The following is a 12,937-nucleotide window of genomic DNA, read 5'->3' on the forward strand; positions in this document are numbered from 1 at the left end:
TATGTTCACAAAACTGAGAATGTCTTCTTGGTAGTGGAGTAGAAAAAGTACAATGTGAAAAAAATGTACTCTTTTTAAGTGTTTTACACTGAAATAGTTTTTGTTTTTCCTCTCTTTTTAGGTTGGCTCTCATAAAAGATTCACGTAATTTAGGAGTGAGCGCAGAGCCTGGAAGTCATCCTACCATCCAGCATGGAGTTCTCACTCTTATCATCACACGCCTCAGACACCACAATGACCAGCAGCGTGTGTTCCCTGCACAGACAACAACAAAGAAGAACGTTTTCAAAGTAATAAGACCAAATATGAAAGGGTTGACCTGCACATACAGTCACCTTTGCCCCATGCACCACAACACACAACCACACACACTCTTCTTAACACACTTATACCTCTGTGTGCTGATGTTATATAAATATGACTATTCCAGTTTTGTGTGCAGGGAAGTTCTTAACACCCTCGGCGTTCCTTCTTGCATGAAGAACATGTTTCCAACTTTAATGGTAGCTTAAAGAATCTTAAAAACACTGGGTTGAATGGTCTTAGCTGTATATCAGTGTATAAAACTCATGCATGCGTTTCAGCTGTATGTAGGCTTTGCGATTTGTATTTATAGATTCTAATGTATAATACTCAAATTACATATTAAGATGGTTTTAAGATGGATATATCGTAGATACTGGGAAACCACTGTTTTTATTGTAATGGTTTGGGTAATTTGCACAATATTAGACAAAATGACTCATGCTGAACTTGACTGTGCTCTACTTAAGGTCAACTTTTTTTCTTTTTTTTTTTTTTTTAAACACCTCCCCCCTTTGGTAATTCCCCTAGGCCGATCACTGATCAATTCATTTTGTGATGAATTAGTCCTTTGCAATGAGGACAACAGACTGATAACTTTGATTCATTGGTAATCCTGCAATACAACAGTGTTTTCTTATTGCCTCTGCTTTCTTATTATCATTATGTATCTTTATCAACTGCTGTAAAACTGTGATCTAATGCGAGGGGCCCGTGCAGTCCCTTCAGCGACACCTGGTCAAAGAACAATATTAACCATGTGTATAAAGACGATCATTATTGAAGACTAATAATGATTGTACATGCATTACTGAGGTTGTGGTTTCAGGTAAATAAAATAATATAGTATTTGATTTGTCTTTCTTTTCCATTGCGGTGAAATCAGTGCTGCGTTCTTGCATCTCTGTTTTGGTGTGTAATTAGTAATTTATAGTATTATAAACAAATCCACATAAATGGAGCTTTTTCTACACACATTTCATATTACACCACTGGGCGGCAGCGTTGGGTTAAAGATACAGCACCTACATGATTTATAGCATCCACCTGGCAGGAACTGCTATTAAAGGATTCCAGGAGTATTACACTGAAATCTTTGTTAGTAGTTTTTAATTAAAATACACAAAAACAAATATTGTGAGCAAGAAAGATGAAGTACTATTTCTTGAGACTTTATGTGCTAGACTTGCAGGCTTTACTCTGAGCCGATGGTTTGGTTTGTAGGGTTCCTGTAGCTGGATGCGCACGTCATTAAAACAAGACAAGTTAGTATGATGAGATAAACTTTATTATTCCCTAAACGGAAATTCAGAAATCACGCAACCACAGTCAAATTAAGAAAAGAACCACATGTGCGCTGTTTCAAAGAGATATATCAAACCTCACTGGATTCAACTAATGTTCATGCATAAGTCTGGAGTTTTTAAGCGTGGAAATAAATTTCACCATACCCAGGAAATAAAAACCTGGACTTGCCCTAAAGTGAGGAGTGACTGTATCCCTGCTCTGTCTCTTTAACCAGCAGACTCCCTGTCACTCTGGTCCCTCCCATTCTTACAGCTCTCCAGTGTTGCTGGCCTGAGATGGGAGCGCACACAGCAGCACCATCACGGCCGAAGAAACGGGAGAAACCTGGAAAAGAGCATTTAAATAAATAAATAAATAAATAACCACACCAGCAAACGTGTCGTGGAGAAAATGGGTTAATGAAACAAACCGCTTATTTACGCCGGATCCCTGCGTTTGATCATCTTCCCTGAGAAAGTCAGATGTTGTCGTCGCTTGTGTGCGTTTCTTCTCCTTTCTCCTTGAGCGCTGCTGGTACAAAGGCGCTTGGTCCGGAGCAGCAGCAGCACCTGGGATTGCTGCCATATGAATGGGCGAGAGTGAACTGCCATGCCTGACAGTGAGTAAAAAAAAAAAAAAAATCAGGATTGAAACACTTTCTCCTTTTTTCCTCCTCTCCCTGGGAGTCAGATCACCCTGAGAAGACAGTTACTGTGTTTTTATTATTATTACTACTATTATTCTCCTGGAAGTGGCCTTTTGTGGAATAATGCATGAGAAACACGAGCTCTGCTCCAGCTTTTTACACCTTTTTGTGTCTCAGAAATCCCCTGTTTTCCCTCTGACTGACGGTTCTCTTGTTCGGACTGGGATGTATTGTTGCGACTGCGCAGCCCATGACAAGTGTCAGCGGTTAGACCGTGCGTCTCAGAGCGCCTTACCTTAAGGCCTGTTAGAAACACTCTCACTGGCTTCTAACTGGAGCTGCCCATTGTTTTCGGACTCTGTGGAGAACTGGACTGAAAGGGACGTTATTCAACAAGAGGCATCAATCCCCACGGTGTGTGAACCAGGCTCGGTCACGAAGATAAATTAGGCACAGTATGGTGGAGCCGGTGGGGTTCATCGAAGCGTGGAAGGCGCAGTTTCCAGAGTCGGAGCCCCCCAAGATGGAGCTGCGGTCTGTCGGTGGGATCGAGCAGGAGCTGGAGAAGTGTAAGGCGTCCATTAGGCGCCTGGAGCAGGAGGTGAACAAGGAGCGCTTTCGCATGATTTACCTGCAGACCCTCCTGGCCAAAGAGAGGAAGAGCTACGACAAGCAGCGTTGGGGCTTCAGGAAGACACCCCTGAACGAGGGGGTGGATCCTGCAGCCACACAGGGAGCAGAGTCCCACTCTCAGCAGCCCCACATGCAGGAGACTGGTGGAGTTGGAGGAGGAGGTGGTAGTGCAGGGTATGGGGGCAGTAGTGGAGCTGTTGTGGATAGGAACCGATTTCAGCCTCATGATGGAGGTGGCAGGTCCAAACCCAGGCCCCCTCCAGCCAGGAAGTCAGCCTCCCACGGAGACGGCCTGGAGACGGCCTACGAGGTACCCCAGCAGGCAGAGTCCACATCCTGCGACAATCTGGATGGCCTCTCGCCATCCAAGCAGAAAGCTGGCATCTCCGTCTCTCCCCGCAGGCCCACCCTCCCACCTCCAGACAAGGAACTGCCCTCTGACCCCAAAGACAAACTGGGGATGGGACTAGGCGTGGCAGCTCTTAGATCCAACTTTGAGAGGATCAAAAGAGCCAACTCTCACTCTGCGGGTGATGTAGTTAAGGGTCAGGAGAAGCAGCAGCCGCCGCCTCCACCACCGCCATTCTACACCAACATGGAGTTCCACCATGAGAGGGGTCTGGTCAGGGTCAATGACCGTGACGTCTCTGACAAGATCAGCTCCTTGGGCACCCAGGCCATGCAGATGGAGCGAAAGAGATCCCTTCACTCCCTCCCGGGTAATCTGGCAACGGTGGCAGGGGAACTCCGTGCCAGGCCGGTGTACAGAGGCCGGTCCACTGAGAGCACCTGTGGCTATGATGCAGAATATGAAGATGGGGAACCCAACCAGCGGCATTCAGGGAGAGCCAACGGGGGCAAACCTCCGCCCCCACCTTGGCAGCCCTCAGAATTCCAGGCCTATTCCAGTGTCTATGTTGGTGGCGTGATGATGGGTGAAGGTGGCGGTGGAGATGGGAGAGGTGGTGGAGGGGGTAGTGGAGTCACAATGAGAGAACATGGCGGAGGTGATGACCACCTTCTGACTTGGCCACGCCGCTCCTACTCCCCGGGTAGCTTTGAGGATGTTGGCGGAGGTGGCGGGTACACGCCGGACTGCAGCTCCAATGAGAACCTGACGTCCAGTGAGGAGGACTTCTCCTCGGGTCAGTCCAGCCATGTCTCACCCAGCCCTACCACAGCCTTCCGCAGACCTTTCAGAGAAAAGAGCCGCTCGCCATCCCAGAACTCCCAAAACTCCCAGCACTCCTTCGACAGCAGTAGCCCTCCAACGCCGCAGTCCCAGAAGCGTCACCACCGGCAGCAGGGAGGACATGTGGTCATGTCGGAGGCCACTATCGTGAGCGTACGCAAGACCGGTCAAATCTGGCCACCTGCTGCCCATCATGACCTCTTGCCCCACGGCAGAACATCCCATGACAACAGTTTCCATGGTGACCACCTAGGTGAGTGGTTGCTGTTGTATCTCTAATCTTTGTTGTGGTGGGGGAGCAGGTGGGCTGGAGTGTAAGGGACATTTCAGAGCCCACACAGACAGCGGGTACGCTTGGTTACGTGTGGAGGAAGGAAAAATGAATGAAGACCTGAGTGAAATGAGTGAATGAGTTTGAATTAGTCATTCTGATTGCATCTGTCCTTTTACATGTTTTAGCCTCTTCACTCAATATGCCTTTCCTGAAAACCACAAAGCAGACAGATGTTGAAGTGATTGATGCTACAAGTATGATTGTGCATGTGCACGCAAACACATAGGACTCTGTGTCCTCTGGACGGCCTTGTGTGGGAGACAGATGAAAGATCCACCTCTGCTTATTCCTGGAATGTCAGTCGGGTGGGTGAACAATAAATGCGGTCAGTCTGAGTTAAAAACGGCAGCTTTAGTCTTTGTCGGACGACTCCTGCGGCTCTGACCGTGGAATTCCAATCGCAGGTATCTGTCTTTCTGTTTGTCTGAAGCGTGACAGAGTTCCTTGAGAGTCAAGCTGAAACTCTTCACCAGCTCATAACGAAAAAGACCAAGACAAAAGAAAGAAAGCAATTAACCGCAGTATTCCTAAAGACTAAACTGCAGCCATGGCACCTGTAAATGAACAGCAGTTATCAGATAGATGTGCAGCCTGGAGCTAACAACATGGAGAGCAGCAGTGGAGTGTGTTGCTCTGAGAAGCACATTAGGAGAGCTTAGTTTACTGTAATTCCTCAGTGAAATTTCCATCGTAGGGGCTGTGCCAGCTCACATGAAGCAAAACCAAACACTATTTGGGTAGTTCAAATATTTGACATAACTTTTAGACACAGAGTGCTGTTTACCAAGTTGTGGTTAGGAGCAATTGTGCACATTTTGGTGTGTTGTCTCTCCATGGCTTTCTGCTGTGGAAGTGAGTAGTGTTTTAGCGCCCACTTTATTGTGACAGATTTGGGCCTGGCGCCCTGATGGACCAGACAGGCAGCAGGGTGCTGGCAACACAGCCGCTCTCGCTTGCTCTGATGCCAGGATGAACTGGGAAAAGGTAGTCAGGTAGAGGGGGAAGGAGGAAACACATAGATAAAAAGAAAAAGTGAGTAAGCAGAAAAGCAGCAATACGGAGATATGTTCAATACTGTACAGTAGCCAGTACATTACTGTCATCACTCAGTGTAGTATTGCTTTCTGAAACCTGATACTGCTTATTGCCTAAATATCCTGAACAGAGGACAGGTCTCTGTGCATGTATAATTCATTTATTTGAATAGAACCACTGACATAGGGGCCCCGGCGGAATAAACTAAAATGCTTTTCCAGACAGGATGCGATTGTCAAAGTACGGGATCTCATCCTGTCCGGAAAACCATTTCAGACATATTTGCAGTGAAAGTGAAAGGCATCTTTCCTTTCAATTACCGTTCCCTCTCCTGATGATAAGCTGTAGACAAACACTCATCAACAATTGAGAGCAATACTAACAATCTTAGCCCTGGCAATCAAGATTGTGTATATGTAGCAGCAGGCCTACAAGTGCGAGTACCCACCAAATGACTAACTAATTGCGCAGCTGCTATGTTGAGGATTATCACTGTACTGTCTGCTCTCTTTGTTTTAGCATCTTTTCCACAACAATGGGCCCTGGAGGGAGTTAGTTAACCCGGAAGAGCAGGGATGGAGATAGAGGATTGGGGGGGGGGGGGGGGGGGGGGGGGGGGTTGCGGAGCAGACAGTGATGCATTTAGTGGGATAATCTGGAATTTGAGTATAAGAAGTAAAATGTTGGTTAGACACCCTGCAGAGTGGTCTTGTTTTCTAGTTGGGCTTTAAGCTGAGGGCAGACCGGCATGACGTTGATACTGAAGGTGATGATAACAATGACTGCTGCATGATTTTTGGGCCATGGACGGCATGTAGTCTGTGCCAACCAGAAGAGAGAGGATCGTAAGGGAAGAAGAGTGTGTGTGCGTTTTTTTTTTTTTTTTTTTTTTGTTGGTGGGCGGCTGATGATGATAGTAATGAGGAGTGGGACGGTGTTGTGAGGAAGACTGAGGCAGGCAGAGTGCAAGGCAGAGCTGTCGTTTCTCGCTTCATTGGTCAGGGATGCGGGGGCTGCAGAGAGGCACAGATGGGAAGAACTCTTCCGTTGCATAACAGAAACACACAGGCTCAGGCTCATGCACAAAGACACACAACGCTTGATGTTTGCTCTTACACCTTGAGGCTGCTTTGTCTTCAGCAATTGGAGTTTGTGTGTATTTTCCGGTGTTGCAGCTTAAGGTAATCTACAGACTGGGTCCTAGGAGCAAGGATGTTTACTTCCAGCGGTTGATTCTCTTCTCTTCCCCTCTCTCTGCATGCCAACAACAATAGTAATTGCTTCATGGTGTGTTTTGTTTATTTAACGCAGGGAAGTTTTAAGAATGAAAAGTTTCTCTGCGGATCTGAGATGAGGGAGCCTTTGTGACTCCGACGGAAAAACAGAGTGACAAAATCAGTGGAAGTATAAAGTAAAGTTGTTGTCCCCTGAGTGTCATTCAGTGGGAAAGTGGAGATGCCTGACAAGATAAGGCTGAGCTCATTAAAAAAATGGTGAAACATGTTTCAAGGCAAAACCTTCAGCTGCCAACTTTCCATTTTGGAACTGCATTGAAAGGCCAGAAGAAAAAAAACCCAAAACATCATAACAATCCCAGTGTTGCTCACATACAGCCAGTAGTGAAAGCTGGATGGAAATAGCAGATAGATAGAGTTTGATAAAAACTTGCATCTTTTGAGGCTTAGCAGGGTTCACAGGCATGCCAGGTGTCCTTACTTACCTTACAAACCACAAATTACCCGTTTAAAGTTTTAATGAAGTCAGTTAATTGAAGAAAGGGAGCATGGCAGGCCTCTTCTTATGCTGTTTCCTTTAATTCATTTGAGGAGAAGTCGGCCTCAAGTGCCAGTGAATACCTGTGGGTTTATGTCTCTGAGGGCGGGGATGCTAGAGCAGGACAGACCCGAGAAAGTGTCAATGGTTGTATTGTCCACAACCCCCACCTCCCTCTGCTGGGTCCTATCAGTGGCTGTATTTTTAGCCAGGTACAAACTCTTGCTCTCTTTTTTTTTTTTTTAAACCCTTCTAGTCTTAAGGTTATCTTAAGGTAATTTCATAGACAAAATCTATTTTTGCATTCAAATGTCATATTAATGTGTACATTAGTTTTGGTCTTTCATTTAGAATCGAAGAAAGCATGTAACATGAGAGGCTTAAACCATTACATAGCCATTGTGCATATAAAGGACTTAAAGGCTAAGACTGTTTGTTTATTTATTTTTTTATTTGATGTTTTACACAAATTCCACACAGACACTAAAGCCATCATTGAATGTGGTGTTGTCACAACGTCTGTGAATGCATAATCAGATTTTGTTTATTTGCCTGTGCCATAGACCACTGTTGGCCAAAAACTAGTAAGAACACACCAGTGAGGCACACACTTCATTCACTGCATGTGTTCATAAAAAAAAAAAAAAAACTCACTGAGAAAAGGGCTTGGTGTCCCTGAGGGACCTCAGATTAAGTCCGCTGATGTCATCAGTGCCACTCTGCGTGTTTCTGGGTATTTTTCTAAATATATTTGGTGCTTAAGATCATGATGCAAAAGGCACACTCAAGCGTACTTCCTAGGAAATCTAAGTTGAGTTGTGTTGGTTTGTGTTGGTGTGTATTTGTCTCAAGGGATTTTCTGAGCAAATCCTGTAACAAGCTGGTGATCAGTGGAAATGACGGTCAGTAGCAGCGATGCCAGAGAGTAAGGTGGCTGCCAGAGAGGATCTGAGGCTGGTCATGTTTCTTCTTCTCAGAGCCTTTGTGTGTACCTGTATTTGTGTCCTTTGTGTGTATGTGTGAAGAGAGAGGAGGGGAGGGGGCACAAGATGAAAAGGAAGGATGGGTACAGACAGCTCACGAGACACTGAAAGAGATTTTGCCAGTGGTATCTCCAGCTAACCCCACTTGCTTTGCAGTAGTCCAGCGTGGCAGAATGACCCTCTTTTTACACTGAGGAAGGCAGAGACTGTAACTGTTAAAAGTTCATCCAACCTCCTGTTGAGTGAGCGTGGCAACGTAAGGTTCAGGTACCTCAGATGACACACATGAGCTTGTGGGTCTGCAGTCAGACCCTGAGTAGTGAAATGTAACATGCAAGGCTAAGAAGAAGAGAAAGGAGAGAGCAGATGCCTTTCTCTCCAGCTGGGTGCTCATGTCAGTCTTTCACTGGGCTGGTGCAACCTGCTCGGACCTGCTGTTCAGGCGCAAAACAGTCCCATCATCCATTTGCTGGAGTCAGTTATGGAGGAAGAAAATTTTCTATCTGAAAAAAAGAAAAAGAACTGTTTACTCATTCAGGCGCTGAGTTTGTGTCTATAATATTGCTAATGCACTTTATGTTTTTATTATGCTTTTTTTTTAACTGCACTCTATTATAAATAAGTGTTTATGAATTGCTGTTGAGTGTTTATAGTTCAACATTTACACAGTGTATTTTTGGTTTTATGGCCGACTTAATTGACTTCAGTATAAACAATATTAAATACACCCTGGACATTTCACCAGTTTATCACAGGGCTAAAACATAGAGACATTTACATTCACACCTACAGGCAATTTAGGGTCACCAGTTAACTTAACCCCAAACTGCATTTCTTTGGACTGTGAGAGAGAGTATGCAGAAAATGTATGTTAAAAAAAAAATCACTGCTAAATGATTTAAGATGTGATCCCTTGTAAATGTAAAGTGTGTTTGCTTGTTAGTGTATGTAGTGCACTTTGAGAGTATGGTATTACATTTTGTCTGGTGGTGTAGCATTCCCCTTGCTGCAGCAGAAGTGCAGCCTGGCACAGAGGCTGGCATGGCGTTTTTGGCTTGGCAGTGTGCGGGAAGGTGGAGCAGCTCCAGCACCTCCCCAGTTCGGTTAGAGTCAAACTGCCTGGCTTGGTTTTGTGGGGCTGGAACCGCCAGTTTCATCTACTGACCTCTGCTGTGTGTGTGTGTGTGTGTGTGTGTGGAAAAAAAATGTTTTAAGGACAGGAAATTATTGTGCAAGTCCACTGACCATTCATTTCAGGCCTTTGGAGAATTTTGGACATAGGGTAAAAGAGAAGCAGTTTGATGATGATCATTACTGGACAGTACAGACAGACATGCAAATACAAGCATGCATAAACACTCAGAGGGTCGTTATTCTTCCTTGCCTCTGTTTATTTTTTCCTATGCCAAGCATCCAGCCATAATCGTTTCGCTGGTGATCAACAGCTCTCGTAAAAAAAGAAAAAAAACTTGGAAAATCCCTCACATAAATTCTGGTGACTTGTTTTCCTTCTGTGACTGCTATAATTTTTGAATAGCAGCCATCTTGGCTCTCTGTAACATGGCTCACATTGTTGCTGTCACTGTGTTTGTCCTCCGGTTTGGCCACAGTGCAGGGAAACTGTGCTAGTTAGCATCCACCGCCAACCGCTGGCCACAGGCCTTTGTTGGTTTTCTATGTATCCTAGCTTAGCTACACAGGTCGTTAATTGCAGCCAGCTCTCTGAGGCACTGGGCAGAGGAATGGGGGGGTGGAAGGGTAAGAAAGGCCTTCTTTATGGTTCCTGGTTGAGACCACAAAGCAATATGGTGTCTATGAAGATTAATATCAGACTGACCTAAAACATCCTTAGGGCTGTGCAGAGCTGCATTCTTCTTTGGTTGTCCAGATTTACTGGTGCTCTCGTCTAGACATTAAAGAAGAATCCAATTATTTTGCACATCAAACTCAATTTACTAGTCACAGGGAATTCTACAGTACAACCTGTGAAAACAGTTGTATAATGTCTACTGTGTCTCTGAAGGAACTCTGACAGATCTAAGCAAATTACTCAAGTAATCACTGGAGCGTCTCAGCTTGGTCTTGTGGACAATGTGGGGTCCAGTGCATTTTAGGTTCACGTAGAGAGAAAGCTGCTTTAGTTATAAATACAGGATGCATATACTGAGGGTAGATAAACAAGAGATGGATTTTTTTTGTTATAGAAAGCCTAGAGTAACATTGTTTCCTGGATTTACAGGGCAACAGAAACCTGTCCAGTTATGCACGCATTTAAGCCTTAATCTCCAGTCTTTAGTCTGAGGAATTAGAAATTGGGTAACAATCAGATTACCATTAGTTTTTTTTTTCTCTCTCTCATGTAACACAACTCACATCACACACACTCACCACAACACTAATGCACCATGTCCTATATATTACACTTAGGATTATAATCACTCACAAGCTGGAGCTGGTATTTATGCATGTTGAAGTATGTACGTGCACATATGAGGTTGGCAAAATTGAATGTTATACTGAAATGGTAACTGCCTCAGCCAAGAATAAGGTATTGTAAAGTCTACGCCGAGGAAATGGCAATGGTTTCATACTGAATAATGATAATGTGTGATTGGTGGTTTGTGTTTAGACATAATGATTCCTCCTGCACCACACAATGTACATATTCCAGACTTTTAGAGTATAAATGTGTATCAAATGGAGCTTTTATTTTATTTAATGAGGCATTCTCTCTCTTATTTCCCACCTCATTTCTTCCCTAAAGCTCTTTTCTGTTCTCTTTCACTATTTTATTCCATTTCACCCCACTGTATCCTACCTTTACTCATTTCCTCTCTTTCTTTCACCATCTCCCTCTCTCTCTTTATGCTCCAGCTGCTTCTAGTTTCCTTTTGCTTGGAGCCAATTAGAGAAGCATCACCTTTCCGCCCTTGTGTCCGTTGGTTTTCCACCAAGCAAGAGGAAAAGCAGGGAGAGATCAAAGGCACACCCCGCCTGCTGGAGCAAGCAGTCTCTCTCTGTAATTGTCAAATAGGGGTTTAACTGACAACTGCCTATAAAACTGCAGAATCAATGCCAAATGTCAGCAGCAGGCCGTCTTGTTACAGAACAGTATAGACTGCTGAGTCTATTCCCCAATGCCTACATGGCTGGTTGTCAAAGAGTCTCCATCTTTTTGTTCTGTCTGTTTTCCTGCAGCTATTTCTTCATGTTTGTGTTTCTTCCTGTCTGTCTGTCCACCATGTGTTCCTTGTACACATATGTTCAGTCTGTGCAGCTGTAGAGTATGTGTATGGACAGACAGTTAAAGGCTTAAATTCTTCAGAAAATGGATTTAGCTGACTTTAGTTGAGGTAACCTGGGCCTCCTGTAAGCAGTGTTGGATCACTAGGGGTTAAAGCTGTTCATAGGATGGAACATTTTTTCCCAGTTCTTCACTTCTCAGATGCTCCTGAAATCCTTCTGTCTCCTGGCAACACAAAAGAATCTCCTCCTTTTCAGATGCATGAAAGTAAACATTCAAAAGTGAGACATCAGTCATGCTTCTTACTGTTTTACTGGAGTTGTTGCTGAAAAAGCAGAAACAACCAACAAGTAATTTGCAGCCACATTAAAACTGACACCCTGAAAGTTGCAACCCCCAAATAAAATATAAAGCTGTGGAAGATATCAAGTATCTGAGTCATGGGAACAACAGGTGCTGCTTTCAAACTTTTGTTCACTTTGTTTCCCACAACCTATTACCAAATAATAGATCTCCCAGTTCAGATCTACTGCATCCAGCTGATAAACCTAAATTATTAATATGCTATAAAGGAAGGTGGGCAGGGTGGAATCAGCCAGATGGTTTCAGTGCAGAAGACTCATCAGTTGGTTTGTGTTGCTGAGCTGCAAAAACACACACACACACACACACACACACACACACACTTGATTCCTGATCGGTGTATTTTTTTGATTGATAAACCTTCTTTGTCTTAGTATAGACAGCAGAGTGAGCTTTAACTAGAAGATTGATATGAGTTTGCTACAGCAGCATTAATCTGTCGCCAGCAGCTCTTTTTATTTTAACTGGCAAAAGCAGCCATCAGTGTCAACTAAATGTGAAAACAACTCTTCTCTCGAGCGTTTGGACCTTATTCTAATAAAATGAAAGAAGATTTGATCTTAGTGAATCGAACAGCACTGCGAAACTGATCCAAAATGCAATTGGCTGTTGGAACCCAAGCCCAGCTTTGGAGACACACAAATAGCAAAGCCAAGAACTCATTACAGTTAGACAGTCTTTCTTCCACCTTTCCTTTACTGTTACATTCTGGGTCTCGTGCTGCTCTTGAATATGTGAACTCCATGTTTCCCTTTCTTTCTCTTTCTGTGTGTGTGTGTGTGTGTGTGTGTGTGTGTCTCTGCCTTCCCTCAGGCTCTTTGTTATTAGACTGTGTTTGCACTGGGCAGCTGGATGGGTTTGCTCAATAAATGGCTGTTGTTAAGGGCTGCACAGGCTCTTAAAGGTGGAGGTGTGTGTGTGTGTGTGTGTGTGTGTGTGTGTGTGTATCTGTGTGTGTTTTTGGTTTCAAGGGGCCATCCTGCTGTGTGAATAAGATGTGGAGCAGTTACAGCAGTGAGACTGCAAAATGCTATAAAAGTAGCACATTATCACACTAATGAGTGTAGCAGCTGGCTGTGGATCAAAGTTGCAGCCGACTACTTCTGTCTATTACTTCAGTCAGGAGTGGGAGAGGAAGGAAGGA

At 44.4% G+C, this 12,937-nt stretch overlaps 1 protein-coding gene across 1 annotated transcript in view; it reads left to right on the forward strand.

Annotated features, from left to right (window-relative positions):
• The first annotated feature begins 1,895 nt into the window (after positions 1 to 1,895).
• The window catches only part of bcr (BCR activator of RhoGEF and GTPase), a 68,971-nt gene continuing 57,929 nt past the window's right edge, over positions 1,896 to 12,937 (forward strand). Inside the window, exon 1 of the mRNA XM_026297975.1 lies at positions 1,896 to 4,314. Within this exon, the coding sequence (XP_026153760.1) occupies positions 2,694 to 4,314 (1,621 nt within the window). The 5' untranslated portion in view covers positions 1,896 to 2,693. The remainder of the gene's footprint in view (positions 4,315 to 12,937) is intronic.

The sequence above is a fragment of the Mastacembelus armatus genome, chromosome 12 (genome assembly GCF_900324485.2).
Source record: "Mastacembelus armatus chromosome 12, fMasArm1.2, whole genome shotgun sequence".
NCBI classification, from domain to species: Eukaryota; Metazoa; Chordata; class Actinopteri; order Synbranchiformes; family Mastacembelidae; genus Mastacembelus; species Mastacembelus armatus.